General features: G+C 44.0%; 2 protein-coding genes across 2 annotated transcripts; one reads left to right on the top strand and one right to left on the bottom strand.

Annotated features, from left to right (window-relative positions):
- Positions 1–4,752: 4,752 nt before the first annotated feature.
- LOC139545818 (heparin cofactor 2-like) lies at positions 4,753–11,724 on the bottom strand. The gene is made up of 8 exons (XM_071354034.1): positions 11,612–11,724; positions 10,553–10,624; positions 9,822–10,109; positions 7,015–7,658; positions 6,622–6,770; positions 6,256–6,380; positions 5,733–5,877; positions 4,753–5,540 (listed from the first exon to the last, which is right to left on the bottom strand). The coding sequence occupies exons 1-8, from the start codon at positions 11,707–11,709 to the stop codon at positions 5,349–5,351; spliced, it is 1,713 nt and encodes a 570-aa protein (XP_071210135.1). The 5' UTR covers positions 11,710–11,724; the 3' UTR covers positions 4,753–5,348.
- An 80-nt stretch (positions 11,725–11,804) lies between these two features.
- On the top strand, positions 11,805–26,936 carry LOC139545819 (phosphatidylinositol 4-kinase alpha-like). The gene is made up of 4 exons (XM_071354035.1): positions 11,805–12,695; positions 18,207–18,405; positions 18,761–18,851; positions 25,191–26,936. Exons 2-4 carry the CDS (start codon positions 18,233–18,235, stop codon positions 25,254–25,256), a joined length of 330 nt encoding a protein of 109 aa, XP_071210136.1. The 5' UTR covers positions 11,805–12,695; positions 18,207–18,232; the 3' UTR covers positions 25,257–26,936.
- Positions 26,937–27,133: the final 197 nt, after the last annotated feature.

The following is a 27,133-nucleotide window of genomic DNA, read 5'->3' as shown; positions in this document are numbered from 1 at the left end:
ACACCATTTTAAAGATAAAATTCTCGTTAATCCAACCACAGTGTCTGATTTCAAAAGGCTTTTCGGCGAAAGCATAACATATCATTATGTTAGGTCAGCAACTAGTGATTTGCTCAGGGAAACCCCAACAACTTGTCCAGATTTGCCTAAACAGGAACAGTGAGCTCTAGTGTCTATGAGAAATGGTAGGTCATGTCCATTAACATTAAGAGTAACCATTGGCTCTTCTCTTCCATCATTGAATTCATACTGGGGACACTGGAGCAGGGGAGTCAGGCGCCTTCATTGTTGATTCTGAGGGTAATAAGAACTGTTGATGTTCTGATTTCACATTGACCATGGCTGTCCTCTGTCATTCAAAGTGTCCTTGTCCTCTGCCAGGCCCAAAGTTTCCTCTGCCCCTGTTGTAACCTCTTCCTCTTTCATTTCCCCCCACACTGCGACCTCACATGCCCCAACTGCCCACAGGTCCAGCATTGAGTGTTGTTCCAGTCACGAGGGTCTCTCTCCTCTTCTTGTCCATGTTTGTGGATCACCATAATGCTGAGTGGTAAAAAGCACATACCCTGCAGGCACCAGGTTCACGGGTGTGACTGATGTGACTGTGGGGGAGCTGCAGGCTGTGGTTGTGGTGAGCCTGTAGAAACAACTTGAGCAGCCATCATATTGTGAGTAAAATCTCCACTTCCTTTCTCGATCTGTGCAAGTTGGACCTTCTTCAGTGCCGTGTCTAGTCCTCCTTTCACACTCTTCTATCTCCTTCTGGTATTGGTTTAACATATCTGTGGCTGGTCTGACCTCCTCTTTTAGCTTTTTACTTTCGTCCACATCATCTGTGTCCATTGTCTCTTTAATCTTATCAGCAATTAGCACCTGCAGATCTTCTATCAACTTTCTCTTTTCATAATGTATACAACCTATCATTTTCCAGTCTTTCTTCTTTCTTTTTCCCTTTCTCTCTGGTCCCTGCATAGGTCACCCATGGATGGTAACACGTTGTACTTTTCTTTTAATTCTTTAGTAGTTAGTTTGATTTCTACAGGTGGTCATATATCTAGGGTCTTCCAGTCTGTTCCTTTTTGTGGAGTGAGTTGGGGTGTCGAGGGAAACTCCCTCCAGGAACTGTGAAACTTTTTTCATCCAATTCTATTGTTCTCATGCCGCTTGTTGCTGCTGTTGTGTCATCCACCTCCTTCATTAGAGTCCCCTTGAGGAAAGTTGTGGTTGCTTCTCCATTTTCTTCAGTCAGTGGTATGAGAGGGAGATCTGTGTATAGTCACCCGGGGGTCTTTTGGGTTGATTTCCATACGGCTGCATGGCGGTGGGGAGTACTCCTGTTCTGCCTCTGTCCTGACTCATTTCTTTCCTCCCGCACTCTATTGTTTTCTCCTGCTTTAGTTTCGTCACGGTAGCCTTGTTCATGAAGATCTGTCCTTCCAGCATCATCATTCCCATCTCAGTTTCTGATGCAAGGGTACTTTTCTTCTTCCCCGTCTTTTTGCCCATTTTTCTTGTCTGAATTATCTCCTTGGCTAAATCCAACCTAGTCTTGTACAGGCTTTATTGCTCCTATCTCCTCATTCTGACTGCCATGGTGCTCCGTTTTTTTATTTAGATAGTCTGCGTGTAATGTGTTTTCCAATTTCTATAAGGTTATCCTAAAGTGGGTGTAATATGTAGGAATATGCCTATTTAAATTATTCTCTATCTCCTTTCAGTATGTGTTAACAGAAATTAGTGTGGCCAAACAAACATTGTAGATTAGAAATTATGGTAATTACCTGTCACATGGGATGCCGCTGGAGAGGCGAAGCAGGTACGGGGAGTCAAACATTTAATATGGAACGGACATGGAACAAGACAGGAACAGCGTCAGAAAACAAGTAATACAGACAAATGACAATTAATGCAGCAGCAGGGAACAGAGCAAGGGACCCGACAAATATAGGGGAGGAAATAAACAGGTGATAAATGAGTCCAGGTGACTCGCTGATGCGCGTGACGAGGGAATGCAGGTGTGCGTAATGGATGACAGGAGTGCGTGATTCAGGGCAGCCTGGCGACCTCAAGTGCCAGGGGGGGAGCGGGAGCAGATGTGACAGTACCCCCCCCCCCCCCACCCTCTCTAGGGATGCCACCCAGTGTCCCACTTGGGCGAACCGGCCGAGACATGGGCGCTGGGCAAGCCGGTTGGGGCTTGGAAGCCCAACGAACCTGAAGGAGCGTGAGAGCCTGGTGAGCCGGCTGAGGCATGGAAGCCCGACGATCCGGCTGAGGCAAGACGCCTGTCGATCCCGCTGCAGAGAGGGAGCCCGGAGATCCGGTTGAGTGTGACGTAGGATGGGAAGCCGCCGAGCCAACAGAGGCAAGGAAACCACTCGAGCCAGCCAGGGCGTGAAAGACTGACGGGCTGGCTTAGGCACCCCCGGTTCCAACGGCGGCGGAATCCACCCCGACATCACCAGCAAAACAAAAAAACAAACAAAAAAAACCTCCTGGACCGTCTGGGCAAACAAGACCTGGCGATCTGGCTGAGGCTCGATGTGGGATGGGCGCCATTCGAGCCAATCGGGGCAAGGAAACCTCTCGAGCTAGCTAGGGTGTGGAAGCCCAACGAGCTGACTAGGCAACCCCGGTTCCATCGGTGGCGACCCAGAGCCGATGCCACCATACCAACCGGAACGCCAGTACTCCCCGATACTTCATGTGATGGCTTCTGCATTCTGTCACATGGGATGACGCTGGAGAGGCAAAGCAGGTACGGGGAGTACCTCCAATAGATCATCTTTGGAGGGAGCTGAAAGTCCGTATTGCCCAGCGACAGCCCCGAAACCTGAAGGATCTGGAGAAGGTCTGTATGGAGGGGTGGGCCAAAATCCCTGCTGCAGTGTGTGCAAACCTGGTCAAGAACTACAGGAAATGTATGATCTCTGTAGTTGCAAACAAAGGTTTCTGTACCAAATATTAAGTTCTGCTTTTCTGATGTATCAAATACTTATGTCATGCAATAAAATGCTAATTACTTAAAAATCATACAATGTGATTTTCTGGATTTTTGTTTTAGATTCCGTCTCTCACAGTTGAAGTGTACCTATGATAAAAAATTACAGACCTCTACATGCTTTGTAAGTAGGAAAACCTACAAAATCGGCAGTGTATCAAGTACTTGTTCTCCCCACTGTATTTGCCAATGCTTGACCCAAAAAATTCTTGGTCGACCAACAGTAATCGACCAGTTGACTAAATGGGGTCAGCCCTAATGTAAAATTAGTTTTGATTTAGAATGCCCCTCAAATGGGCAGGAACAGGGGCAGGGGAAAAATACATGTCGTCCGTATGCACTCAAATAGTGAATGGAGGCCACGCACTTTCCCGACGGTCCGTTTTTCAATGAGGCGAGGTATGCTACTTCGATTTTATAGTGGAGCTGTGCTTAATATGAGAAGCTGAGAAATAAATAATCAAGTATTTCACTCCACGCATCAACAACTGTTAGAGGAGCATGCTCTCGCTGCGCGACAGGTGATATTCTGCCCAAACTCTGTATGCCATGGGCTCTCCAACCCTGTTCCTTCATCTACCCAGTACTTCATTTGGGAAACCAAGTGAAATCTGTTCGGAACATTGATAGTAGCATGTTTTCGCAATAAAACATATGTCACTAAATAGTTGACAGCCCCTCTGTGCGCTCTAGAAAGGAATAGAGAGAGCGGAGGAGATGCAAATGCACGGTGGTGAAATATTCTGTATAGCTAAAGGTAATGTGTCACCTAATTAACTATGAAAATATAAAAAATACAAATTCACTGTAATTGTAGGCTAACTCTGTAAGCCGCCATGCACAATCAGTGAACCAACAGCATCGCCATCGGGCTATACGTTCTCTCCCAGACTCATGGTAGACATTTTGGAGAGTAGCTTAAGGTAACCAGTCCATTCAGTATGAATAATAATACAGTCCACACTCAAAGGCAATTACTCTGTTTAATTTTGGAGTATAGGCTACACCAATTATTTACCAAAGTCATCTTAAATCAGTTTTTCCCCCCCATACGTAATATGCAGTAGGCTATGTATTGTATAAGGGCACAATCATAATTTTATTAAAAATTTTTCTTCGGGTTTGGGCTCATAAGTCTATGCAAAAGCTCTAATATGTGTATAGGTGTTGTGAATTAATCAATCACCTTAGAAAGCGCTGTTTATTTCATGGTTGGGCTTTGAAACAACATCCACATTGACCATGTTTTACACTTCTTTCTTCAAATTGATCATCACAGTGAGGTGAGTTTTAAAAGCACTATACTGTTTTCATAAGTGTTTGATGTGATTTTTTTATTTAATTTGCATTTATGTCAGAGTGGTTAGAGGGACAGTAGAGCCCTGAGTACCAGGCTATTAGGACCTGAAGGTCTTAGCAAGTTGGATACTACCAAAGTATGTCCAGTGTGCATGGGAGGAGATTACCATGACTCAACAGTCACGTGGAATATTACTGTGGTCATGACTCATGACTGCCGGTGTGGTGGAAATACTGTTACCGCAACAGCCCTAGTTGAGGTCCTTGATGATCTTCTTGGCCTTATTGTGACACCGGGTGCTGTAGATGTCCTGGAGGGCAGGGCAGGCAGTGTGCCCCCCCTCATTTTTGGTGGTAAGCAGATAAAAAAATGTATATGTATATTGCTGAAAAATAGTGGTCCACGAACAGACACAGCGTGACACACACAGAAAACATGTTTTGCGCTGGAATTTTTACTTGTAAAGCCCTTTTAATGTATGTCATACAACACAAAAGTAATTTCAAATGTCTCTTATGCTTTTGCATATATTTTAGCTAAACTTCTCGACAAAACTTCACATCTAAACCTACTAAATACATTTTTAAAAAATTACAAAATATCCAACCTTTTTAAGTCATGGTCAAATTGACACATTTATTTTCTCTAAAATGTTTCTTGAATACCCAAAGCAGTCACAACATTGCATTAATGTCGTCACGGCGATACATTATCAGGGTTTCTAGTCAAAGAGCCTCCACTGTCAATGTAGGGAGAGATGGAACATTAACAGACAGCAATAAACAAACACTCCTAACTGACCTCTCCCTCAGACACCGGTTAGTAGTCCAATTGTAGGATCAGCAGGATTGGTTAAAAGGCAAATATTCTTGAAATGGCTTCCTACTTTGGGTAGATGCTAACTGGAAAATGACATTAAAGGAATAGTTCACCCTAAGTAGTGGTCAGGTAAACAAAACCAAAGCATAGATTTCTGTCCATAGAAACCAATATGTAAATGTGCAATTTGGGTGAACTATCCCTATAAGATAAGGCGTTACCAAGCTTTTAGCTCTGTGAGGGGTCGACCACGCGGCCAATGAACACAAGGCAGTCTGTGCGGTGCTCATAGATCAGGAAGAGGAAGGGATGGTCGATGATAAAGTGGATCTGGGAGGAGAGGGGCATGAAGCCCACTTGAGTTAGAGCCGCAGCCTCTGTCCCCTCCTCGTTCACAGTGATCGTCCCCTGGTGCTTCAACTGGTGGGGAGGGGAGAAACAGAAAAGGAACATTGTACAGAACCTAGTCTTGACCTAGACATATTTAAACATTATTAGATAGAAAAAACTTATTTGGCTTTGACAGTGTATTGACGTTATTAGAATAGAGTAAATTAAAGTGAAAATTGGGGTGTTTTTCAGGTGGGACTCAAATCTAGAAGGTAGGTTTACCCAGTTAATAGCGATCTTCTCGGAAGTCATCCCGGTGAAGTCACCCTTCTCCTCAAACAGGTCTGTGAGGCCCATCTCCTTCAGGTTGTCTATCAGGTCATAACTCTGCTCCAGCTTAAACTTGGGAAACACCACCTCACGCGTCCTGGGGGAGAAACCAATACAGAATATAATCTTTTAGACCCATATATCTTATCCATAACTCCCATCATTTGTTAAACTCTAACCCAGTGGTCTTCTTACCGGGTCTGGTGTTCTTTTCTGTTCACCGTGTGTAGTCAGTTGTTCTTACCTGGGGCCCAGGTCTGCTCACTTGCCGGTCAAGTATTGTCAGGAGTGGTCACCTATTGTCTTGTGTGGTCATGTCTTTTATCAAGTCTGCCTGTCAGTCAATCATGTTTTCTTACCTCTTGGACAGGTAGTCATAATGTTCTGATCTGTAGTTCAGGTGTGACCAGGTGTGGTCATTATGTTATGACCTGTTGTTCAGCTGTGACCAGGTGTGGCAATAATATGGTCTTACCTGTTGGTCATGTTACTGAGCCACTTGTTGACCACGGTGGGGGAGATCTCTTTCTCCAGGTTCCTCATGCCAGAGATCTTCCTGGGCAGGGCGATGAGCATGCTGATGTTCCCTGCATAGGGTAGCTAGAATAGCAATAATCATGGTTTGATAAAAATAAAAATAAACTTTTTCACCTCATGTAGACTACAATCGTGCTTTTCCAGTTCTCAAATCTCTTTACATTGGAAAATGCTAGAACATGGTTTCACTTTTGAACCTTTTAGGGCCATCTGACATGGAAGCATACCGTAGGACTATATCACAGTGCACTTAATCTTCTTTCTTTTCGACCCCACTTCCCCCAACTAAATGTCTACCACCCACCTGTAAGATGTCACACTGCAGTTCATGGTCTGCAGCCACCAAGTAGTTCCCTTTGTTCTGCATCATTGGCACTCGGACATTCGTCTTTTCATTCACACGAAAGTTCCGGTAGTGAGTCCTCTCTTTTGGGAATTTCTGCTGCCATGTACCTGTTTGTGTGGGTGAGATCGACTGGCTTGTGTCAATAAGATATTTCACAACTAACTTACAAAGAGAGGATTTGAATCTAGTCGTTAAAATGTAATGGAAATGTAATACAGCCCATAATATATAAACTTTAAAATATTTTTGGGTTGTTGAAAAAATCTCATCTAAGGCTAGATAGAAAGATACTTGAACCTTGGTCAATAGAAATGGCATAGTTGAGGCTTATTGCTCTGATGTTGTCCATACCTTTAAAATAGAGGTAGTTGAGTAGCATCAGCACCATACTGGGGTCCACACTCTTCAGTGGTTTTCTAATCAGTCCTTTGGTCAGCTTCGAGATGCGCCAGTTGGCCTTGTCCAGAAACGCCTTGTCTTCGAAGTCCACTGACTGGGGCTCCGCAAAATAGTATGACTTGGTATTTGCCCGGAAACTCGGTTCCACCGCCACCTCTTTTTTCACGTACAGGTCATTAACGGATCGCAATGTGTATCCGAAGTTCCGTCGGAAGAGTCTGTGCGTAAGCTTCCGGAACAGCTTGTGTACAGTAGCGTTGTCATAGTGATGGCTTGCATTGACAAAATCGGCAAATCCCAGGGTCTGGTAAAGCTGCGCATGTGTTCCGGGCCCCGCTCCAAGTGACATCATTCCCATGGCAATGGAGATTCCGATGGGCGCCAGCAAAATGTTGTCGGTCTGGTTGACATCGTTCCGAAGGCTACGGTAGAGTTTAAAGCCAAATTGGGCATTGACCAAATTGATTCGTTGGAGGCGTGAGTGGCCATGGAATAGGCGTAGGAGTCTGGCCCGCCTCGTCTTTGGGTCCGAGGGTTCAGCGAAGATGTTGATATCTGGTGCGGGAGTTGCGATCTCATCAATCTCATCCCCTTCACTGTAATAATATAAATATTATGAAAATAGCTAACCCACAAGCATGCACCATGCTCCAGGCAACTGTGCCACTTCAATCAAAAATATGTCTACAGAGCATCCCAGTGCTCAAATCACTTAACATTGTACAGTCGTGGCCAAAGGTTTTGAGAATGTCACAAATATTAATTTTCACAAAGTTTGCTGCTTCAGTGTCTTCAGATATTTTTGGCAGATGTTACTATGGAATACTGAAGTATAATTACAAGCATTTCATAAGTGTCAAAGGCTTTTATTGACAATTACATGAAGTTGATATGCAAAGAGTCAATATTTGCAGTGTTGACCCTTTTTTTTCAAGACCTCTGCAATCCGCCCTGGCATGCTGTCAATTATCTTCTGGGCCACATCCTGATTGATAGCAGCCCATTCTTGCATAATCAATGCTTGGAATTTGTCAGAATTTGTGGGTTTTTGTTTGTCCACCCGCCTCTTGAGGATTGACCACAAGTTCTCAATGGGATTAAGGTCTGGGGAGGTTCCTGGCCATGGACCCAAAATATCGATGTTTTGTTCCCCGAGCCACTTAGTTATCACTTTTGCCTAATGGCAAGATGCTCCATCATGCTAGAAAAGGCATTGCTCGTCACCAAACTATTCCTGGATGGTTGGGAGAAGTTGCTCTCGGAGAATGTGTTCGTACCATTCTTTATTCATGGCTGTGTTCTTAGGCAAAATTGTGAGTGAGCCCACTCCCTTGGCTGAGAAGCAACCCCACACATTAATGGTCTCAGGATGCTTTACTGTTGACATGACACAGGATTGATGGTAGCGCTCACCTTGTCTTCTCCGGACAAGTTTTTTTTCCGGATGCCCCAACCAATCGGAAAGGGGATTCATCAGAGAAAATTACTTTAACCCAGTCCTCAGCAGTCCAATCCCTGTACCTTTTGCAGAATATCAGTCTGTCCTTGTTGTTTTTCCTGGAGAGAAATGGCTTCTTGCTGCCCTTCTTGACACCAGGCCATCCTCCAAAAGTCTTCGCCTCACTGTGCGTGCAGATGCACTCACACCTGCCTGCTGCCATTCCTGAGCAAGCTCTGTACTGGTGGTGCCCCGATCCCGCAGCTGAATCAACTTTAGGAGACGGTCCTGGCGCTTGCTGGACTTTCTTGGGCGCCATGAAGCCTTCTTCACAACAATTGAAACGCTCTCCTTGAAGTTCTTGATGATCCGATAAATGGTTGATTTAGGTGCAATCTTACTGGCAGCAATATCCTTGCCCGTGAAGCCCTTTTTGTGCAAAGCAATGATGACGGGACATGTTTCCTTGTAGGTAACAATGGTTGACAGAGGAAGAACAATGATTCCAAGCACCACCCTCCTTTTAAAGCTTCTAGTCTGTTATTCGAACTCAATCAGCATGACAGAGTGATCTCCAGCCTTTTCCTCGTCAACACTCACACGTGTTAACGAGAGAATCACTGCTGGTCAGCTGGTCATTTTGTGGCAGGGCTGAAATGCAGTGGAAAAGTTTTTTGGTGATTCAGTTCATTTGCATGGCAAAGAGGGACTTTGCAATTAATTAAAATTCATCTGTTCACTCTTCATAACATTCTGGAGTATATGCAAATTGCCATCATACTGTCACGACTTCCACCGAAGGTGCTTCCTCTCCTTGTCCGGGCGATGCTCGGCAGTTGGCGTCACCGGCCTACTAGCCATCACCGATCTATTTTTCCTTTTCCGTTCGTTTTGACTTTGGTTCATTCACACCTGGTTTTCATTTGCTTTAATTTTTGTGTGTATATTTACCCCTGTTTTCCCGCTTAGGTTTGTGCGGGATTATTTTCATGTTGCTCTTGGAGGTTATCCTCAATTTATTCACGTGTATACCGTATTGTTGTAAAAGGAGCGTTGTTTTTTCCTCCTTCCGTGAGTGACTGTGTGTTTAGATGTCTTGGGCGTTTGTGCGGTATTGTACCTGTACCTATTTGGACGTGCCTACTAAAGACGCTACCTTGAATATTTCTGCTCTCCTGCGCTTGACTGCCTTTACTATCCTCAAGTACAGTTTCGCAACACATACAAACTGAGGCAGCAGACTTTGAAAGTTAATATTTGTGTCATTCTCAAAACTTTTGGCCACGACTGTACTCATCCTCTAACAATGTATATCACCTACCTGTAGTCATCCCCCCCCTCGGCCAGGATCTTGTCAAAGTCAATGTAGTCTTCGTCCTCAAAGCCTTCCAGGGGCAGATCGTTGGTCACAGTGTTCTCTTTGTGGAACTCCAGAGGAATGTTCTCCATGTCCAGAGCTCCACCCTGGCTAAGGCCTCGTGGGTCTGGCTCAGTGTTTGGGGTCGGACTTTGGTCATAGAATCTGAAGTGAGAGCCCAGGTCCTTGACCCCAGCCAGAGACGTTCCGACAAAGAGACAGGACACAGCGATGATCGTGACGACCCACATCCTTACATAGACATGACACAGAAGGCATTTATTAATCTAGAACAAAACACCTGACTAGAAGCCACCAGTGCTTCTAGTCAGGACTGCGTCTTAAGCCACAACACAGCAGCAATCAGGAACCCACCATTTGGGAAACACTGACCTAAGGCATTTATCAAGCACAAATAACCATGGTCAATATCAACATGTTTAGCCTTCTTTTGGTTGGATACCTAAGACAGTTTCCCCATACACCAAAGAACATCCAAATGTGTTATTAGACTTGAATTAACACTTTATTACAACCCTTTCCTGTCTAATTTTTTTCAGCAGTTCAAATCTTACAAACTTTTCTGCTCAATTTCAGAATACGTTTTCAGTTAATTAATAGTTTGTTAAGCATGAACACAACAGTAGTCAATATCTTGGTAGGTTTGACGACAGTAGGGGACTAAAATGGCTTACCTGTGCTTTCTCTGTGGTGGCGGGAACTTGTGTGTGTGTGTGTGTGTGTGTGTGTGTGGTCTGTTTGCAACACTGTGAAGAAAGAGCAGAAAGACCAAACTGAACTTTGATGTCCTCTTCCCTTGAACAAATAACCCAGATCAAACAACAATGGGGACAAAGTCCCCACTGTATCTGTATTTTTTTTAACTTGTTTGCCCATTTAACCAATTGATATCAATAACAAGGAAGCCAACATCAAAGGGTGTTTCACTGCCATGTTTAGATAATTGGTGGTTACACATTTTTACGTCATAGATCATCAATTTTGAAAGCATGGGCTATTTTGTTGAATAGTTTTTTTGACAAGGTTATGACATGCCCATACGTTGTTATTTTATATTTTACAATTCCATTGCAATCTAAATTCACTAGCCTTGATGGTTTTATCAAATGTCTGCCATGGCACCGTGGACCACTGAGTTCCCCTCAGTGACTTTCAATCTCTGTCTCTCTCTGTCGTCTTTTGTGCAAAGCCTATAGGTTAGTGGTAACGCTCTCAGCAAGTCACATTATATTTGCATCTTCCACCCTTCCTACTGTGCTCCCACTTTCATCTCCCCCCTCTGTTTCCAGGTGTCTGAATAAAGTGTACAATTTCAAAAATACCTCTATCCCTCTCCCTTTTCTTTACCTTTACAGCTGACCAGACGGCTGCCGCCATTCATTGAGGCTAAGACCCGCATTCAAAACCTTTTCAGGGACTTCTGGCTGTCCTATGTGGTCATGGGCTCTGACGTGGAGGGCTCGGGTCTATGGCCAGAGAAGTGTGTGAGATTGCCACCAAGTCTCCTCTCCTGACTTTTCCCTGCGGTGAACCACTCAGCTCTGAACTACAGTAAAACTCTGCCCTTAAGAACGATAGTCACACCGGTACACACAAAACAGACACACACACAAAGAACAACACCGTCAGGTGGTCAAGTCAACTAACCTAAATAATGCCACCTGTATCTTTATTGGAACTCTACCTGTCCCCATCATTTACCTAGTTGTCCCTCTTCCTGTAAGTATTACTACCTGTCTGTCGTGCAGGCTGATCTGCGATCCACCATCATCAACCTGTTGGACCCCTCCCCTGAAGAATCTGCTCTCATCAACAAACTAGACTTTGCCATCTCGACATACCTACTGTCTGTCTACAGGCTGGAGTACATGAGGTGTGCTACCCGCTATAGATCTATATCTGCTGCTGCTGCTCTATTACCCATGTCCACCTACATACTGTCTGTATACAGACCAGGGCCCATATGTATCAAGCGTCTCAGAATAGGAGTGCTGATATGGGATCAGTTTGGGCTTTTGGATCATTATACACATTGATTGTATGGAAAAGCAAGGACTTGAGCCTAGATCAGCACTCTCACAGTGAGACGCTTTATACATACAGCCTCAGATCGCATGAGGTTGGAGCAGACCCTATTTATCCTCACCTGGTTTATATTCCCCAACATTAGGGGACTCATATTAGTCTCTTTGTCTCTGGTTCTGTCTCAGGATGTTGCGTTCTAACGACGCAGACATTTTCCTGGTGATGTTCCGCTACTTTGAAGACAAAACCATCCAGAAGGACAAATCTGGTGGGCGTAATGTTGTATCTGCGTTGTAATATTGGTTGTATTTATGTATTTTTTTGTTTCTGATTCAACGTTTCATCATGTATGATGCAGTGTGTGATCTGTGTCAGTGATAAAATCTTCGATGTCTTCCTCCAAATGATGGCTGAGAAGGTAGGTGTGCTCTTAATCACACATGTTGCTTTGGTTATGCTTTATTTTACCTCCATGTTTAAAGTGGTATTTACATGGTATTTACTAAGAAATTATGTGCTAACAATTGATACTTTCTGGTACTTACCTCAAATAATTCAACACCATTGGTAACACGTACCAAATGGTACAAACCTACGCTTGTGTCAATGAATCTCAAAGAAACTACATTTTCATTGAATTGCAATTTAATATGCAAAACTGTCTCAGTCCAAGACAAAAGAACACGAGGAGAAGTTGGAACCCCACACCCAGTTCCTATTGGTCAACTTTAACCACACCCACAAGAGGATCCGCCGAGTGGCCGATAAATACCTCTCTGGATTGGCTGAAATGTAAGTAGGGCTCACTTAACTTCTCACATATACAGTCCCCTACGTATTTATTTGGACAGTGAAGCTAAAACTCTTAATTTGGCTCTATACGCCAGTATTTTGGATTTGATATCAAATGTTTCATAAGAGGCGACAGTACAGAATGTCAACTTTAGAAAGTTAACACCCACTTGGATTAATTCACATTTTATTGTATTACAAAGTGGGATTAAAATAGATTTAATTGTCCTTTTTTTGTCAACGATCTTCACAAAACACTTTGTAATGTTAAAGTTTAAAAAAAGAACATTTATGAAAAAGAAAACACTAATATACCTTGATTAGAAAAGTATTAATTCTCCTTAGTCAATACATGTTAGAAACACCTTTGGCAGCGATTACAGCTGTGAGTCTTCTTGGGTAAGTCTCATAACAGCTTTGCACACCTGTATTGTCCAACATTTATCCAATTTTCTTAAAAAAAAATTATAAACTCTGTCAAGGTTTTGGGGGATCATGGCTAGACAGCAATGTTTAAGTCTTGCCAGAGATTTTCAAGCAGATTTAAGTCAAAACTGTAACTTGGCCACTCAGGAACATTCACTGTCTTCTTGGTATACTGTACAACTCCAGCGTAGATTTAGCTTTGGGTTGTAGCTTATTGTTCTGCTGAATGGTGAATTCCTCTCCCAGTGTCTGGTGGAAAGTTAACTAAAGCAGGTTTTCTTTTAAGATTGTGCCTGTGCTTAGCTCATCACGTTTCTCTTCATCCTGAAAAACCCCCTTCTTTGCCGATGTCAAGCATACCCATACCATGATGCAGCCACCACCACGCTCGAAAACAAGGAGGTAGTTAACTTCTTTGGGAAAGGGGGGCAGTATTGAGTAGCTTGGATGAATAAGGTGCCCAGAGTAAACTGCTTGTTACCCAGGCCCAGAAGCTATGATATGCATATAAGTAGTAGATTTGGATAGTAAACACTCTAAAGTTTCCAAAACTGTTAAAATAATGTTTGTGAGTATAACAGAACTCATATGGCAGGTGAAAACCTGAGACAAATCCAACCATGAAGTGGGAAATCTGAGGTTTGTAGTTTCATTTAAGTTATTGCCTATCCAATATGCTGTGTCTATAAGGCCAGATGGCACTTCCCAAGGCTTCCAGCAGATGTCAACAGTCTTTAGAAAGTTCTTTGAGGCTTCTATTGTGGAAGGGGGTCGAATAAGAGCTGTTTCAATAAGTGGACTAGGCTGAGGCCAATCAGTTGTTTACTGCACGGTCACACGCAGTTAACTTTTTCCTCTGTAATGAATACGCTATTGTCTGGTTGGAATATTATTGAAGGTTTATTATCAAAAGACCCTAAGGATTGATTGTAAACATCGTTTGACATGTTTCTACAAACTGTAATGGAACTCTTTTGACTTTTTGTCTGGATTTTGCGTTCGCGCATTGTGCCTTTGGAATTGTGAACTAAACGCGCGAACAAAACGGAGGTATTTGGACATAAATATGGACGTAATCGAACAAAACTAAAATTTCTTGTCGAAGTGGGAGTCCTGGGAGTGCATTCCGACGAAGATCAGTAAAGGTAAGTGAAGATTTATAATGCTATTTCTAACTTTTGTTGACTCCACAATTTGGCGGTAACTGTATGGCTTGCTTTGGTGGCTGAACGCTGTTCTCAGATTATTGAATATTGTGCTTTTGCCGTAAAGCTTTTTTGAAATCTGACATAGCGGTTGCATTAAGAACAAGTTTATCTTTAATTCTATGTAAAACATGTATCTTTCATCAAAGTTTATGATGAGTATTTCTGTTATTTGATGTGGCTCTTTGCAATTTCTCCGGATGTTTTGGAGGCATTTCTGAACATGGCGCCAATGTTAACCTCTCTTGGGCACGTGAGACGGTAGCGTCCCACCTCTTCAACAGCCAGTGAAACGGCTGGGCGCCAAATTCAAATACAGAATTACTCATTATAAAAATTCAGAAAACAAAACATATTTTACATAGGTTTAAAGATTAACTGCTTGTGAATCCTGACCTGTTTTCTGTTGTTTTTGTATGTGTTTAGTCGGTCAGGGCGTGAGTTGGGGTGGGCATTCTATGTTATGTGTATCTATGTTGGTTAATGGGTTACCTGATATGGTTCTCAATTAGAGGCAGGTGTAATTCATTTCCTCTGATTGAGAACCATATTAAGGTAGGATGTTCTCACTGTTTGTTTGTGGGTGATTGTCTTCCGTGTCTGTGTTTGTCGCGCCACACGGGACTGTTTCGGTTTTTGTAGTCTATTCCTGTTCTGCGTGTTTATGAGCACTGAGCCTGCCCAACCTTACCTGGTTGTATGCTCCCCGTAGCCCGACCAGTGCGGGGAGGTGGAATAACCCGCACCGGGCTATGTAGGCGAACCGGGGACACCATGCGTAAGGCTGGTGCCATGTAAGCCGGCCCAAGGAGACGTACTGGAGGCCATATATGTAGAGCCGGCTTCATGGCACTCAATGCTCAATCTAGCCCGGCAGATAGGAGGAGCTGGTATGTACCGCACCGGGCTATGCACACGTACAGGAGACACCGTGCGCTCTACTGCGTAACACGGTGTCTGCCCGTACTCTCGCTCTCCACGGTAAGTACAGGGAGTTGGCGCAGGTCTCCTACCTGACTTCGCCACACTACCCTTTAGCCCCCCCCAAGAAATCTTTGGGCTTGACTCACAGGCTTCCGTGCTAGCCGTGTACCCTCATAACGCCGGTCCCTCTCTCCGGTTGCCTCTGCTCTCCTAATCACCTCCAGCTGCTCCCATGGGAGGCGATCTTTTCCAGCCAGTATCTCCTCCCATGTGTAGCAACCCTTGCCGTCCAAAACGTCCTCCCATGTCCATTCCTCCTTCGTGCGCTGTTGTTGCTGCTTTCTCCCCCATTGCTTGATCCTTGGTTGGTGGGTGATTCTGTAACGATCGTCTTGAGGAGAGAGATTGGACCAAGACGCAACGGGTAATGAAGACATGATGAATTTATTAAACAAGACGAAAATGAACTACACTTGATAATTAACAAAATAACAAAACGACGTAGACAGACCTGAACTGGAAAAACTTACATAAACACGCAGAACAGGAATAGACTACACAAACCGAAACAGTCCCGTGTGGCGCGACAAACACAGACACGGAAGACAATCACCCACAAACAAACAGTGAGAACATCCTACCTTAATATGGTTCTCAATCAGAGGAAATGAATTACACCTGCCTCTAATTGAGAACCATATCAGGTAACCCATTAACCAACATAGATACACATAACATAGAATGCCCACCCCAACTCATGCCCTGACCGACTAAACACATACAAAAACAACAGAAAACAGGTCAGGAACGTGACAGAAACAATTTCTGAAGACTGTTGACATCTAGTGGAAGGCATAGAAACTGCAATTTGAGTCCTAAGTCAATGGATACTGTATTGGCATTGAATAGAAAACTACAAAAAAAAAAAAAAAACTACTTCCGGAATGGATTTTTCTCAGGTTTTCGCCTGCCAAATCAGTTCTGTTATACTGACAGACACTATTTTAACAGTTTTGGAAACTTTAGAGTGTTTTCTATCCAAATCTATCCAAGTTATATGCATATAATATATTCTGGGCCCGAGATGCAGGCAGTTTAATTTGGGCATGCATTTCATCCAAAATTCCGAATGCTGCCCCCTACCCTAGAGAAGTTAACTGAGGTTTTTGGATATAAATATTAACTTTATTGAACAAAACATACATGTATTGTGTAACATTGAGTCCTGGGAGTGTCATCTGATGAAGATCGTCAAAGGTTGGTGATTAATTTGATCTATATTTCTGCTTTTTGTGACACCTCTCTTTGGTTGGAAAATGGCTGAATGCTTTCTGTGACTTGGCGCTGTCCTAACATAATGATATGTTGTGCTTTAGCTGTAAAGTCTTTTTTTAAATCGGACACTGTGGTTGGATTAACGAGAAGTGTATCTTTAAAATGGTGTAAAATACTTGTATGTTTGAGGAATTTTAATTATGAGATTTCTGTTGTTTTGAATTTGGCGCCCTGCAAATTATCTGGCTGTTGGCAAGGTGGGACGCTAGCTTCCCGAACGATCCCAGAGAGGTTAATCAGTGATATGTTGTGTTGGATTTACCCCAAACATAAGGCTTTGCATTTAGGCCTATTCATTTAGTGCCTTGTTGCATACATACAGTTGAAGTCGGAAGTTTACATACACTTAGGTTGGAGTCATTAAAACTCGTTTTTCAACAACTGCACAAATTTCTTGTAAACAAACTATAGTTTTGGCAAGTCGGTTAGGACATCTACTTTGTGCATGACACAAGTCATTTTTCCAACAATTGTTCACAGACAGATTATTTTATTTATATTTCACAATTGGAGGTGTATTTGTGGATGTATTTCAAGGCCTACCTTCAAACTCAGTGCCTCTTTGCTTGACATCATGGGAAAATCAAAAGAAATCAGCCAAGACCTCAGAAAAAGAATTGTAGACCACAAGTCTGGTTCATCCTAGGGAGCAATTTCCAAACACCTGAAGGTACCACGTTCATCTGTACAAACAATAGTACGCAAGTATAAACACTATGGGACCACGCAGCCGTCATACAACTCAGGAAGGAGACACGTTCCGTCTCCTAGAGATTAACTTACTTTGGTGTGAAAAGTGCAAATCAATCCCAGAACAACAGCAAAGGACCTTGTGAAGATGCTGGAGGAAACAGGTACAAAAGTATCCACATCCACAGTAAAATGAGTCCTATATCGACATAACCTGAAAGGCCGCTCAGCAAGGAAGAAGCCACTGCTCCAAAACCGCCATAAAAATGCCAGACTACGGTTTGGAGAAATGTCCTCTGGTCTGATGAATAGGATTGAGGTCTGGGCTTTGTAAACTTCTGACCCACTGGAATTGTGGTACAGTGAATTATAAGGGAAATAATCTGTCTGTAAACAATTGTTGGAAAAATGACTTGTGTGATGCACAAAGTAGATGTCCTAACCGACTTGCTAAAACTATAGTTTGTTAACAAGAAATTTGTGGAGTGGTTGAAAAACAAGTTTTAACGACTCCAACCTAAGTGTATGTAACTTACGACTTCAACTGTATGTATATACTGTGTTTTAGTCTATGCCACTCTGACATTGCTCATCCTAATATTTATATGTTCCTTCATTCCATTATTTTACTTTTAGATTGTGTATTGTTGTGATTTGTTAGATATTACTGCACTGTTGGAGCTAGAAACACAAGCATTTCGCTACACCGGCAACAACATCTGCTAAATGTGTTTGTGACAAACAAAATTTGATTTGATGTTCTTGCCTTACCTAGCTTAGTTGAATGTATTGACTGTAGGTCACTCTGGATAAATGACCTAAATGTAAATGTGGTAGCATTTCTTTAAGCTTAACTTCTCACCACACTTTCATTTTGTACAAAAAAAGTACTGCCAATATGGTGCCTTTCTTTCGCTCCCTCTCTCTCTAGGCCAGGGAGATTGAACGGTTGACTACATGGTACAACCCACTGTCCACGCCGGAGTGGCCATCACTACAGAACAGTCCGTAGAGACCAGCATCGCCAACTGGAGGTCCAAGTACATCAGCCTGAGTCAGAAACAATGGAAAGACCATATCAACCTGGCCTGGAGTATAGCTCCTTATTTGGCCCTGAAGCTGCCTGTAAGGTACACACGCGCACACACGCACACACACACACACACACACACACACACACACACACACACACACACACACACACACACACACACACACACACACACACACACACACACACACACACACACACACACACACACACACACACACACACACACACACACACACACACATACAGGCATGCATATACGTTTGCTCAAACACACACCTCCAATATGAAAACACACACACTGAAATATATTCTACTCTCTATAGTTTATTCTTTCTCATTTTTATCATCTTTTATCCTGGATGTGGGTATGTCATGATATGGCTGTATGTATTTTTAGATGTTCAAATGTAATCTATCTATGGATCCATCAGGTTTAAGAACACTGAGGCCATTGTAGCGGAGGTGACTTGTCTGGCGCGTTTGGACCTAGCAGCTGTGTGTGACGTACCTGAGGACGTCAAGGTGAGAGAGAGAGACCTCGTGCCTGAGACCATCCAATAGCCCCTCTCAGGCTGCACTTACTACACTTGGATCAGTTGATTTATTTGCACATAGAAACATTCAAAACTGAGGAGACTATGACGTGTACACTCGGACATGTGCTCATCTCTCTAGACTGGCACTTACACATAATCTTCTCCCTTCAGATCTGCAAACAGTGAAGAAGTAGAAGCCAAGGTCAGGAGTAAGGCTAGGGTGTAGGGCACAAAAAATCCTAACAAACCTGATTGAGCTACAGGCTCGATAATTAGTTCATTAGTTGAATCAAGTGTCATAGTTCTAGGTCAAACACCAAAATGTGCACCCCTAAAGGTCCGTAGGACCGCGATAGGGAAAACACTGGTCAATGGGTTGTTTTGTAGAGTCATTGTTGCTGTTGAAGTCAGTTCTCGTGTTCAGTCTGTTCTGGTGACTTTGTTCTGCATGGATAAGCCTTCCTAGTAAACTGCCTAATGAGCCCCCCCCCCCCCCCCCCCCGTCAGGGGGGAGGGGTGATGCTCTGAAGGGGTAGGGCTCGTCTCTGGACTACCGTTCATAACAGCTCCACCATTCCCTTAGTTGGGCAGTCAGTTAGTGGAGAGGTGATGCTCTCTGACAGGCCATGGCTGTTTGTTCCTGTCCCCTGGTCCTCTGGGGTGTGTGGTGAAGTTGTCCCTAGATGCTTATCTAGGGTCAGTTTAACTTTTCCCCCACTAACAGTTAAGGTTAGAATTGCGGGAGGTGAAGCTGATCTGAGATCTGTACCTAGGGGAAACTTCCTTCGTGAGTGATCCTCTGGAGGCGGAGGCTCATTAGCACCACCACAGCCAGGGGGATTGGGCAACTTTGTGCCTTTTGAAATTTGTTCGGGCAAAACAATGGTGCAATAATATCACTTTCAATTTATGATAACCAAGAAGTTGTACGGGTGACACAGCAAGCATAGGATAATGCATAGAGGTTAAATATGTGGATTTACAGTAGTAACCTACTCATTCACTTCTCCAGATCCAGATCACCCCTTCTGAGACCTGGACTAAAAAGCTATTTTAATGGACATTTTCAATTGTGCATGCTTTTTAGTACAGGATTAGTCTTAATCTGTGTCTGCAAAACCAGCCCCCAAAATGTGTATAATAATAATAACTATTTTCAAAACAAGTCACAAAGTGCTTCACATCATAAAATAATAAAATAAAGGTACTAACAAAGAAACAAAAACAAGGGGAAAAAAAGATAGCTATTCAAATCATACATTGAAATCATACATTAAAAACATCTTTATAAAAGTATGTCTTCAGCAGGGATATAAAAAGAGGCACTGCACCTGCAAGCCTGATCTCCTCTGGCAAACCATTCCAAAGTCTAGGGTCCCTAATGGGGTGGCAGGCTAACCTAGTGGTTAGAGCGAAAGGTTGCAAGTTTGAATCCCCGAGCTGACAAGGTACAAATCTGTCGTTCTGCCCATGAACAGGGCAGTTAACCCACTGTTCCTAGCCTGTCATTGAAAATAAGAATTTGTTCTCAACTGACTTGCCTAGTTAAATAAATGTAAAATAAAAAAATAAAAAAATGGACAATTCCCAGTCTTTTGTTTTCAACCTAGAATTTGGAATGGTCAACAGTGCTAGATGATCTCAGGCTGCATCCTGGCTCATAAGGAGGTAAAATATCTGAGAAATAGAATGGGGTTAAACCAAGCCTATCCTTAAACGTGATCTATCTTATGTGTAAATTCATGGTGGGTACTGCTATGGTGACCAGTGAACTGCGATAAGGCGGGGTTTTACCTAGCAAAGAACTATAGATGACCTGGAGCCAGTGGGTTTGGCGACGAGTATGAAGCGAGGGCCAGCCAACGAGAGCATACAGGTCGCAGTTGTGGGTAGTATATGGGGCTTTGGTGACAAAACGGATGGAACTGTGATGGACTGCATCCAATTTGTTGAGTAGAGTGTTGGAGGCTATTTTGTAAATGACATCGCCGAAGTCAAGGATCGGTAGGATAGTCAGTTTTACGAGGGTATGTTTGGCAGCATGAGTGAAGGATGCTTTGTTGCGAAATAGGAAGCCGATTCTAGACTTAATTTTGGATTGGAGATGTTTAATGTGGGTCTGGAAGGAGAGTTTACAGTCTAACCAGACACCTAGGTATTTGTAGCTGTCCACATATACTAGGTCAGAACCGTCCAGAGTAGTGATGCTGGACGGGCGGGCAGGTGCGGGCAGCGATCAGTAGAAGAGCATGCATTTAGTTTTACTTGCATTTAAGAGCAGTTGGAGGCCACGGAAGGAGAGTTGTATGGCATTGAAGCTCGTCTGGAGGTTTGTTAGCACAGTGTCCAAAGGGCCAGAAGTATACAGAATGGTGTCGTCTGCGTAGAGGTGGATCAGAGAATCACCAGCAGCAAGAGCGATATGATGTATACAGAGAAGAGAGTCGGCCTGAGAATTGCACCCTGTGGCACCCCCATAGAGACTGCCAGAGGTCCGGACAACAGGCCCTCCGATTTGACACACTCAACTCTATCAGAGAAGTAGTTGGTGAACCAGGCGAGGCAGTCATTTGAGAAACCAAGGCTGTTGAGTCTGCCGATAAGAATGTAGTGATTGACAGAGTCGAAAGCCTTCGCCAGGTCGATGAATACGGCTGCACAGTAATGTCTCTTATCCTCCTACTTCTCCTCCATGTACCCCCCGCACCCCCTCACTGCTCAGTACGGGGTAAAAGTACTACTCTCCTTTCCCCCCGGTACGCATGCACGAACACACGCATACCAAGTAGGACTGATCTGTAACATGGGCCAAAAAGGTGACAGAAAAGGTTGTTGTACGGTGCAAGGAACCACTTTACGAAATAAACTCCCAATAATGAGATCTTGAGAGGCGGTTTTACAACAGGATTTGGGGCGGCAGTTAGCCTAGTGGTTAGAGCATTCGACTAGCAACCGGAAGGTTGCAGGATCGAATCCCCGAGTTGACAAGGTAAAATTCTGTCATTCTGCCCCTGAACAAGGCAGTTAACCCACTGTTCCTAGGCCGTCATTGAAAATAAGAATTTGTTCTTAACTGACTTGCATAGTTAAATAAAGGTAAAATAAAAATGTACTTACCCATTCATCAACTGGATCCTGTTGTAAAACCGCATCTCAAGATCTCATTATTAATGAGTGCCTGTGTTTTTTAGGACATAACAATGACATTAAAACATGCAAATAGCTAAATAGTAAACTACAAGATACACTATATGTACAAATGTATGTGGACACCCTTTCAAATTTGTGGATCCGGCTATTTCAAATCAAATCAAATTTATTTATATAGCCCTTCTTACATCAGCTGATATTTCAAAGTGCTGTACAGAAACCCAGCCTAAAACCCCAAACAGCGAGCAATGCAGGTGTAGAAGCACAGTGGCTAAGAAAAACTCCCTAGAAAGGCCAAAACCTAGGAAGAAACCTAGAGAGGAACCAGGCTACGAGGGGTGGCCAGTCCTCTTCTGGCTGTGCCGGGTGGAGATTATAACAGAACATGGCCAAGATGTTCAAATGTTCATAAATGACCAGCATGGTCAAATAATAATAATCACAGTAGTTGTCGAGGGTGCAGCAAGTCAGCACCTCAGGAGTAAATGTCAGTTGGCTTTTCATAGCCGATCATTAAGAGTACCGCTCCTGCAGTCTCTAGAGAGTTGAAAACAGCAGGTTTGGGACAGGTAGCATGTCCGGTTGAACAGGTCAGGGTTCCATAGCCAGAGGCAGAACAGTTGAAACTGGAGCAGCAGCACGGCCAGGTGGACTGGGGACAGCAAGGAGTCATCATGCCAGGTAGTCCTGAGGCATGGTCCTAGGGCTCAGGTCCTCCGAGAGAAAGAAAGAGAGAAAGAGAGAATTAGAGAGAGCATACTTAAATTCACACAGGACACCAGATAAGACAGGAGAAGTACTCCAGATATAACAAACTGACCCTAGCCCCCCGACACAAACTACTGCAGCATAAATACTGGAGGCTGAGACGGCCACACCCGTTGCTGACAGGTGTATAAAATCGATCACACAACCATGCAATCTCCATAGCTAAACATTGGCAGTAGAATGGCATTTCTGAAGAGCTTAGTGACTTTCAACATGATACTGTCATGGGATGTCACCTTTCCAACAAGTCACTTTGTCAAATTTCTGCCCTGTTAAAGCTGCCCCTGTCAACTGCAAGTGCTGTTATTGTGAAGTGGACACGTCTAGGAGCAACAACAAGCTCACAGAATGGGACCACCTAGTGCTGAAGCGCGTAGTGCGTAAAAAATTATCTGTCCTCGGTTGCAGCACTCACTAACGAGTTCCAAACTGCCTCTGGAAGCAATGTCAGAACAAGAACTGTTCGTCGGGAGCTTCATAAAATGGGTTTCCATGGCCGAGCAGCTGCACACAAGCCTAAGATCACCATGCGCAATGCCAAGCGTCGGCTGGAGTGGTGTAAAGTTTGCCACCATTGGACTCTGGAGCAGTGGAAACGCATTCTCTGGAGTGATGGATCACGTTTCACCATCTGGCTGTCCGACGGACTAATCTGGGTATGGTGGATGCCAGGAGAACGCTACCTGCGCGAATGCATAGTTCCAACTGTATGCATAGTGCCTGTCACATGAGTTGACGCTGGAGAGACAAAGCCGGTACGGGGAGTCAGGAACAGCATACAAGAAAACAAAGACAAAAGACAATCAATGCAGAAGCGAGGAACTGACAAATATAGGGGAGGTAATAACAGGTGATGAGTGAGTCCAATATCGTTGATGCGCGGGAAGGCAGGTGTGTGTAATGGATGATAGGAGTGCGTGATGCAGGGCAGCCTGGGGGGGGGGGGGGGGGGGGGCAGACGTGACAGTGCCAACTGAGGAGGAATAATGGTCAGGGGCTGTTTTTCATGATTCAGGCTAGACCCCTTTGTTCCAATTGTTAGGTTCTAAATAAACATAATAAACTCATGGACGACTAGTAAAGCTCTACCAAGTTTATTCAGCCACTGGGTCACGCAGCTGCATAGACAAAGACATATTTACAAAAGCATTGGTATTTAAACCTTCCTCCTATACTGCGTCTCCTCCTTACACATCTGGACAGCCAATACATCTTTGTTGCTAGACAGGACTTTAATGATGCCTGTTATTTCTCACTTCATCTGACCTGACCTCGGCCCACATTCCTCACTACTCCCCAACTCACGGCTGTCCTCTTGACTTGTACCAGACTGTGGCCCTTTTCCTTTCCATAGGATACCTAATGTCTAACAATAATATGTTCTGACAGAATGTAAACGTTCTGCATTCCCCTCCTCGGTAACAAGGATATATCATATTTCAAGTTTAGAACCCATCACAGTGAAGGGAAATCTTAACGCTACACCACACGATTCTGTGCTTCCAACTTCGTGGCAAAAGATTAGGGAAGGCCCTTTCCTGTTTCAGCATGACAATGCCCCCGTGCCAAAAGTGAGGTCAATACATAAATGGTTTGTTGAGATCAGTGTGGAAGAACTTGACTGGCCTGCACAGAGCCCTGACCTCAACTTCATCGAACACCTTTGGGATGAATTGGAACTCCAACTGCGAGCCAGGCCTAATCGCCCAACATCAGTGCCGACCTCACGAATGCTCCTGTGGCTGAATGGAAGCAAGTACCCGCAGCAATGTTCCAACCTCTAGTGGAAAGCCTTCCCAGAAGAGTGGAAGCTGTTATAGCAGCAAAGGGGAACCAACTCCATATTAATGCCCATGATTTTGGAATGAGATGTTCGACAAGCAGGTGTCCACATACTTCTGGTTAGGTAGTGTAGCTAGCATGATTGCACTATATGTTTTTAATAGGCTATCGGGTAAGTCTGTCATTATTTTAGGCTACCTGCTGCAATCTCTCTCTCTCAATGGCCCTCTTGCACTAACACACACGCAGGTGATGCACACATCATTACTTTTCCAGGATTTTCATGACCATATGAAAGACTGCTCGTGCCTGTCAATACAATAGGCTACAATTCTACTCCAATGCGCTCTGCTGAAATTGGGAGACCACTGATCCAATTCTGATCAAGTAATTGTTTTTGTCTGATAATTTTTTACTTGTCTGTTCGGACAACTTACATCTGTATTCTCCTTGCCCCCCCAAAACATGTTTTACTTGTCCCATAGAAGCGGAGAAGCATTATTGTCAAGCCTTGCACTATAACCCACCATCTCACAGCTGAAACTCTCAAACTGCTGTCTTTTTCCCTATTACACACACACACACATGACAGTTGATCTGTTCATTTTTGTCCTTTCATTTTCAGGATGCCATCTTGTTCTTCACTCCTCAAATAGTTCAAGCCCTCCGCTATCACAAGGTAAACACATAATTTGCGTGTGTGCATGTTTGTGCTTGTGCGCATGTGTATGTGTGTGTGCTTGTGCTCGTGTGTGTAGTTCCAGGTGCGTTACGTGTGTGTTCTAGATGGGCTATGTGAGGGAGTACATCCTGTGGGCGGCTCAAAGTCTCAGCGGCTTTGTCACCAGTTAATCTGGAACATGAAGACCAACATCTACCTAGACGAGGAGGGACACCAGAAAGACCGTGAGACCCTCACATACACACACACACACACACACACACACACACACACACACACACACACACACACACACACACACACACACACACACACACACACACACACACACACACACACACACACACACACACACACACACACACACACACACACAAGAGGGTATGACAAAGGAGAATACCTGGAGGATTGGGCTGAATGAAAAGGAAGACCCACTTTGTTACAATGTAAATAAGCTGTCCTTTGTGTAGCTGACATAGATGGTCGAGAAGATGACAGGTTCTCAGTGGGGTTCAGCCACAAAACACACACACAGACACTTTTACAACATCTCTCCTGTCTTTATCTCTCTCTTTGTAGCTGACAAAGGGGAATTATTCGAACAGATGGTCGAGGTGCTCTAACCGGTGCTCTCACTGGTGCTCTAACCGGTCCCGCTAAAGATTTTTACCAGAGAGAGTTTGACTTCTTCAATAAGATCACCAACGTATCTGCCATCATCAAGTAGGCCCCGACAAACACACCTCCTATACACATACACCATCCTAAACCACAATGCTAATGAGTTCCTCTATTGGCCTAGATGTTTATTGTCAGGCCGGTTCCCATAGGTACGTTCCACTGCTGTTATGGTCTAGTGGCCCCTGAATGCTGCTGTTCAACCATTATTATCCACTGTGCCTATGTGATTATTTAGCCATCTGGAATGACACTGGTGTCATGGAGCATTATGTCCCATTAGCTCCTTAGTTACCTGCCCATCTGTGTATTAATTGACTATCTGAGTGTAGGCTAAGGCTGCATCCCAAATGGCCCCCTATTACCTAAATATAAGTGTACTACTTCTTACCAGGGCCCATAGGACTCTGGTCAAATGGCGTCCTGACAGCCCATAAGTGCTGGATTATGGATGGAGTGTTTACACCCGATGAAAGGAACAGGTCGAATTAGAGAGGGAGCATTTAAACCCCCTACGAGGGATTCAGTTCGCTCTCCTCTCTCCTCATTAGGGCTGATAATGAGAGCTAATTATAACAAGCTGGGGGAAAACATATCTCCCTCCCTTCACTATTTCCCTTCCTGTTCTCCCCTCCTTCCTTTGCTCCCTTCACCTGAGGGACTACCCTAGCACATTGAGGGACCATCACATACAGGGGTTGCATCCCAAATGGCACCCTATTATATATAGGTCCCATAGGGCTCTGGTCAAAAGTAGTGCAATATGTGAGGAATAGGGTGCCAGTTGGGACACAGACATAGACGTAGAACAACCAGCAGAGCTACAGGTACAGAGTTCAGTCTGTGCTTGTTTACGATGTTGTTGTTTGTCAGGCCCATCCCTAAGGGAGACGAGAGGAAGAGAGCCTGTCTGAGGGCTCTGTCGGACATCCAGGTTCAGCCAGGCTGTTACCTACCCAGTAACGCAGAGGCCATAGTACTGGACATAGACTACACGTCTGGGACTCCAATGCAGAGGTAGGCCTAAGCCGCCATTCTTCAACCCTGGAATGAGAGAGCTAGCCTGGATGCCAGTATGTTTTTGCTCTCATGCGAACTCCTTATGGAATTGTCATGCCAAACATGTGTAAAAGCAGAAACAGATCTGACCAGGCTACGAGAGAGCTGCAGGCCTAGACTTTTACTATGAATTAACAATTAATAATGAA

The sequence above is a fragment of the Salvelinus alpinus genome, chromosome 19, assembly GCF_045679555.1.
Source record: "Salvelinus alpinus chromosome 19, SLU_Salpinus.1, whole genome shotgun sequence".
Classification (NCBI taxonomy): Eukaryota; Metazoa; Chordata; class Actinopteri; order Salmoniformes; family Salmonidae; genus Salvelinus; species Salvelinus alpinus.
The sequence above is the reverse complement of the archived record's forward strand: the minus strand, read 5'-3'. Positions and strand labels throughout refer to the sequence as shown.